Here is a 6372-nt window from a genome sequence, read left to right as displayed (position 1 = left end):
GGTGACCTGCAGGCGGTGGGCAGAATGGGCGGAAATGGCCGACGGGGCTTCGTCTGTGCTATTCAGCTAATTTTATGTGAAAAATGAGTGAACTGCTTATGTAACTATATGAAAATAAACCCAAAAGAATTATAAAAGGGAAATTAAATTTTTAAACACTTTTAAAAAAAGGAAAAAAGCAGCTCCCGGGACCTACGCCAGCCTCTCCCGTGTCACCCGTGAGCTGCACCCTGTGGCATCTGCATCACCTGAACCGCGACAACCAGGACACGCCCCGGTTGCAATTTAAACCAAAAAGAGGAACTCCCGAGCCCCGACCTCGCAGGGCTGACCCCCTGGACGGCGCCCTGAGGGCGTGTTACCGTGGCAGCCGCCGTGGCCGCGGGGTCAGCAGTGGCCGCGAACATGGAGAGGGGGTCGGTCCCGTCCAGGACGCTGCTCAGAGGGTCCACCACGGAGCTGGAGGACGAGGAGGACGTCGACGACGTGCTGCCTTTCCGGTTCCCCTTCTTCGTCTTTGACTCCGTGACCTGGGGGGGAGGACACCGCGAGGGTCAAGGTCAAGGGGCACCTCTGCCGACTTTTGCCGGTGAACACGCTCGCATGGGTTTTCCTAGTTCCATGACAGGGACACATTTTTGTGACAAATTGGCAAGACTCAGAATCCCAGCGGCTGGGGAGGGAGGGTGGGAAGTCAGGGTCAGGAAGGAAGAGACGGGGCCATGACGGTTAGAAGGTGGTGGCAGGTCCCTGGACGGGCGGCAGCCACATCAGCCAGGAGCTCGCAGAACAGGCAGATGTCACGCCCCACCCCGGACCTACCGCATCCAGACGGGTGCCATGCGGCAATGCCCTAGGCAGGGAGTGACAAGGACGTGTGAGCCCCCAGCGTCACCATGCTGCAGTCTCAGTGGCTCTGTAAAGTGTCCGTCACTGCAGAGCAGTGGGTGCCAGCTCCGCCCCCTCAGGAGAATTCGCCCAGTGCCACGTCCCGGGGTGTGAGCTGACAGCGGGCACTGGGGTGTGATGCCACGCTTCCGTCCCACTGGCCGCCACCCCGCCCTCCCCAGCCTCAGGTGACAGGGCCAGGGGTGAAGCCCTGAGCCACCAGTCTGTGCTGAGAACCGGAGCAATGGCCAGTGGGCGAGTGAGGCTCAAGGGCGAAGCCATGGGAACCGGGACCGGGGGCTGAGGCCAGTGACAGGCACGCTGGACACGCGCCCTCAGGGGAGCAGAGGAGACCGACTTTCAGAGAGGGACAGACGGAAGGAAGTGGGCAGAGCGCTGGATGCAAGAAAATCCGAAGTGTGGGTTCCCGGGGGCCCCGGTTTGCGGCTGGTGTCGGAAGCGAGAGCAGCCTCACTGAAGACGTCCCCCAGACCTGGGCCTGACACCGCGCCGGGGTGACTGGGCCCAGTGCCTGTCACTGGTGCCCGTGTCGTCTGTGTGCCTGGCGCCCAGCCCTGCACCTCCCAGGCCCGACAGCCCAGATCCCGACTGGGACACAGGCCTCCCGCCTCTCGGCTCCTCCTGACTCTGCTCCCGGCTCCCAGGGTGGGCCTCGGCCCCAACACCCCCCGCCGCTGGATGGGGGGCTGGGGCGGCCGCAGCCCGTCTGTCACCACGTGGGTGAGGGCCTGAGAGCAGGACCAACCCAGTGGTGGGCCGGCCGCGGGAGCCCACGGGAGTTCGAGGGCCAGTCTCGTGACCTCCTGCTTTATGTCATCGTGTCTGCGGGTCCTCAGCTCCCCATCATAAGAACTTTACGTCCTCAGTACCCGCGGGCATCTGTCTGTCAACCTCTCTCCACCCGCGGTGACGACCCCACGGCTTCTGTTACTTGCTGACGATCAAGAGAGTGCTACCCAGAAGACAGTGACCAGCTAAACGCCTTTCCTGCTTTCTGTTGAGTTTTTTAAATAAAGTCACAGATGACAGTGCTGCTGAGGACAGCGCCCCCCCACGGGTAATGACATACTCTGCTCACACCTCCCCCGGGAACGAGGCATCCCGCACTCATGATGGGGGGAGGAGGGGGACGAAACGAGGGCGGGGGACACACGTGATCTACACGTGCAAAGGAGGCTCCCGCTGGCCGACGAGAGGCCCGGGAAGCTGATGTGCTGTCGTGGGAGGGGTCCTCGCCCGGGGGGCCTGGACCACACTTACCGTGATGGGCTTCAGGGGGTGATAGTCCCCGAACTCCAAGGGCACCGCCTCCAGCCGGCATGATGCGAATTCAGCCTTGTAGTTCCTGTTCCGGGGGTGCCTGGGGACAGCAAAGCCAGACGCCCGTTAGCGGATGGTGATGCTGAACACGCCAAGACGTTGGCTGGGACTTCACGAGACGGCACTTTACAGAGGGACAGTGTTTCTGCCAACACTGACGAGAAGTGCTAAATTAAAAAAAAACCGTTTGGGGATCAGTTTGAAGGTACAAGGAGCTGCCAGGACATACGAGACCAGCGAGGCCAGACCCCAGAGCCCAGGGAAGCAGCGAGGGGGAGCCAGCCCCGCCAGCCCACAGGGCGGCTGCGGACTGACGCTGGACGAGAGACTGGAGCCGGCCGAGGGCAGCAGATCAGCCCCAAGGGCTTTGAGGAAACCTCACAGGGCTGGATGGATGAATCAGGGTTCGGGCCATCGAGGTAGCCAGGGCCCGAAGGAGGAGCTTCAGAAGACAAGGGGGTGCAGAGAGGGGAGGCCTCCGGCCCTGGCCCCCACCCCCAACCCCAGGTGCTCGGCAGGTCGGCGGCACCTGCACGTGGAGAGATGACAGGTGAAAACTTCCCTGGACGAAAGACAGGCATCGAGCCACAGAGTCGAGAAACTCCTGTGCTCCAAGCGAGCCTCAAACACAAAACCAAACCACCGACTTCGGGGCTTCATAGTAAAACGGCTAAAACTGAGAGCGCGCGGATTTCTTAAAAGGGAAAAAGGCACGTGATTTTCAGAGAACGAGATTTCGATCTCGGCACAGAGCTGGGAGTCAGGAGACAAACGAGCTCGTGCCTTTCAAGGACGGAAAGAGAGAAACTGCAGCAAGAATGCGGCACCTCGTCGAGCTGCCTCTCAGACACGGCAGAAGAAAGAAGCCTGCAGCCCGAGAACCAGGACCCCGGTCGCCAGCACGCGCACACGCGCACACGCACATGCTCACACACGCAGACATGCTCACACGCGCGCACACGCGCACACACAGCGCTCACACACGCGCTCACACGTACACGCGCTCACACACGCGCGCGCACGAAAACTGACTACAAAAAATAACTTACAGTGTTAAACTATGCGTAGAATTAAAATGCAGCAGGACAACACATAACAGGCAGGACGGGGCTATGGTCTGAACCGGAGGGGCCCCCAGGCCACCTGCGCTCCAACACTGTTCGTGTTCACCCCCCAAATTGGAATCCCAGCCCCCGGGTGATGGTTTAGGAGGCAGGGCCTTTTGGGGTGCTGAGGGCACGAGGGTGGGGCCCTCACCGATGGGATCAGGGCCCTGATAAAATGTGACAAAAGGGACCTCCCTCCACAGTGACACAGCGGGAGGTCGCCGGCTAGGAACCCGGAGGTGGCCCTCAGCAGACCACGCTGGGGCCATGATCCGGGCTTCGGCCTCCGGGACGGTCACGAATCAATTTCTGTTGTTCGTAAGCTGCCCAGTCGGTGGGATTTCGTTACAGCAGCCGAAACAACGGAGGCAAAAAAAAAAAAATGGTGCCAGGAGCAGGTGCTGCCATGAGAAAACGCGGCCGCGGCTTTGGGGCTGGGCGCAGGCAGAGGCCGGAGTGGCCTGTCCAGGGCGAATCCCCTGAGGGCTCAGCGGGGGGGGACGCGGCGTCGTGGACAGGACACTAGCAGACGCGTGCAGGTGAAGGCCCCGAGGGGACGAGGGCCGTGAAGCCATCCTTGCTATAAAGTGGCAAGGGCTGAGCTGTGACCGTGTCCTCTGCCGTGAAGGGAGACCTCGTGAGCCACGAAACGGGTACCTGCCGAGGGAGTCCCCAGCAAAGCGCTGAGGGGTGCTCGCAGGTAACACGAGGAGAGAGACGTGCCTCACGAACGGGCGGCCATCGAAGGGGCAACAGACATAAACCCTGGGGAACTCTCCGCCTGTCCACGGGGAGAGAAACGAGAGCACGTGCTGTTGGGGTGGCCGTCTCACCCCACCGCTGTCCACTGCCACCTCCCACGGGGCTTGGGGGGTACCCTGGGTCTCACAAGCGGTGCCTTTCAACAAAAGACACGGGCGCTTCCCAGGTGAAAACCATCGCATGCCAGAGAAACAGCTTTTCTGGGCACAGGGGACAATTCGTGCCACCACCTTTAGGGAAAGGAGAAACTCAAAGAGCACTGGCCCTGGCCACGTGGTTCCCAGGCCCCCGAGTCCCCCGACCTGCAATTTCACTCGGCCTTCCTCAGCGTCCCCCACGAGCCAGAAAGCCTGGGCTCCCACACGATTTCATCTCCACCTTTCCTAAGTAAATCTGCTCTGAGCGCAGAAGGGGCTGGTTAACAATGTGGACCACCGGCCTCCTCTTTAATGGAAAACCCCAAAATGTTGCCCTCTGAGTCCCATTTTTTAAAAACACACACTGTCTTCATCTTCAAACAACATCGCAGCTGCAGTCATCTGTGAAACACTCTTCCAGACTCCCCCGAACGTGCTTTCGGCCAACCCGACTTCAAAACGAGCAAAACCCGAAGAATAAACAAGCTGGAGAAACAGCCATCGACACCACAGTGACGTCTTAGAAGCCACATCGTGCTTCTCTTAGACGGCTCTGAATGTGAAAAGGCTGATTTAGCAGGACGAGGAGAAATGGCATCTGACCCACAACTGAGGTCAGATGTTTTCATCCATGGGACCCGACCCGTCGCTGGACAGCTGGGAATGCGCCGCACACTAGCGCGGTGACATCCCGTCCATCACGCGCTCGCCCGGGGGCTCCGCCTCCCGCTCCTCACTGACTCAGCCCCAGGAGGCGGGTGCCGTGGTGCCGTCCACTGTCAGACAGAGAAGCTGAGGCTGTCTGTGTTAGGAGCTCGTTGGGTGACAGCAGCGAGTGACAGAGGCAGACACGACTCTGGGATCTAAGGGCTTACAGTGGTGGGTCAGACCCGCGGTTTAACAAAATCCCCAGGTGACTCACGCACGTTCAGGGCTGACAGCGACCTATTTTTAAGTTATTTACACCTGAGAATACGGATGCGTAGAAATTCCACTGCCACTTACCAAACTAATCGCATGCTGGAAATGCCAAAATCCACTGTTTTTGGTTGGCTATTTGCATTCTCCGGTGATTTTTTAACAAGTCACAATGACCACCTGGCCAGTTTGTTCTCACACAATCACAGTACACACACACCCCTGGATCCCACCAAAAAAATCTAAATGATGTAGAAATTCTGGTTCTAAAGGGTGGCATTTTTAAGAGTGCCACTGCCATGGGAGGAAACAGGAAATGCGGTGCATGGAGGATTGGACACCTCATAGGCCGGGCCGGGCCACGATGGGTCAGAGACAACAAAAAGTGTGTGCGAGAGGCATTCTGGAGGGCCTTGGGGCACAACAACCCAGAAACCTCAGCCCAGGACTGGAGGCCCGGCTGATGGCAATGAGTAAGGTCCCGCAAAGCTCAGCGCCCCACGACTCAGTAAACCGCTTCATCCTTCTGCCTCCAGCCCCTCGACCGGAAAACAGCATCGTCACGAAGGTCAGGCGAGAGGCTGCACGCTAAGCACGCAGCACAGCGCCTGGCGCCAAATAAAGGCTCGACATGTGTCCACTACAACGGCAGAAACACACTTCCCTGTGCGGGTCTGTTTCCCCGTGCGCTCCACAGACCTTACCGAGCATCTGTTATCGGCCGAGCTCCACGCCAGGCACTGGGGATCCGGTGATGGTGACAACTCAGTCCCTTTCACTTAAGGAGCAACAAGTCAGGTCGGGAAACTGAATGGTGCCCATCGGCTACCGCACAGAGAAATGCCAAGGGCACAGGCACGTTAACACCTCCGAGACCCCAGATGCAGAAAGCCTTAGGGGCCCTGTTTGTAATTTAAATGGAAAACGCTGAAGATCAAAGGGTACCAGGAGGCAGAGAGAAAACGGCATCTTCCTGAATGTTCTGATTACAAAATCCCAGGGAACTGAAACCATGTTTCTCGTGTTTGTGGTGTTTAAGCCTTAATGACTCCCTAAAAGCCGCTGGGCGTGGAAGGGGCCCAGTGGTACCCTAGGCCCAGTGGTACCTTAGGAAGGAAGCCGCTTGGAGAGCCAGCCAGGTGGAGGGGACACAGGGGAGGCCGCCGGGAAGGAAGCGGAGCGCGGGGAGGCTGCGCGGGCCGACCCCTCGCTGCGCCTCA

At 59.3% G+C, this 6372-nt stretch overlaps 1 protein-coding gene across 1 annotated transcript in view; it reads right to left on the bottom strand.

Moving 5' to 3' along the window:
- CUNH16orf62 (chromosome unknown C16orf62 homolog) overlaps positions 1-6372 on the bottom strand; it is a 102614-nt gene that overhangs the window by 95099 nt on the left and 1143 nt on the right. Inside the window, exons 2-3 of the mRNA XM_023521746.1 lie at positions 2170-2269; positions 363-530 (exon numbers count right to left, since the gene is read on the bottom strand). Coding sequence (XP_023377514.1) covers positions 363-530; positions 2170-2269 — 268 coding nt within the window. The remainder of the gene's footprint in view (positions 1-362; positions 531-2169; positions 2270-6372) is intronic.

Source organism: Pteropus vampyrus, unplaced genomic scaffold (genome assembly GCF_000151845.1).
Source record: "Pteropus vampyrus isolate Shadow unplaced genomic scaffold, Pvam_2.0 Scaffold314, whole genome shotgun sequence".
NCBI classification, from domain to species: Eukaryota; Metazoa; Chordata; class Mammalia; order Chiroptera; family Pteropodidae; genus Pteropus; species Pteropus vampyrus.
The sequence above is the reverse complement of the archived record's forward strand: the minus strand, read 5'-3'. Positions and strand labels throughout refer to the sequence as shown.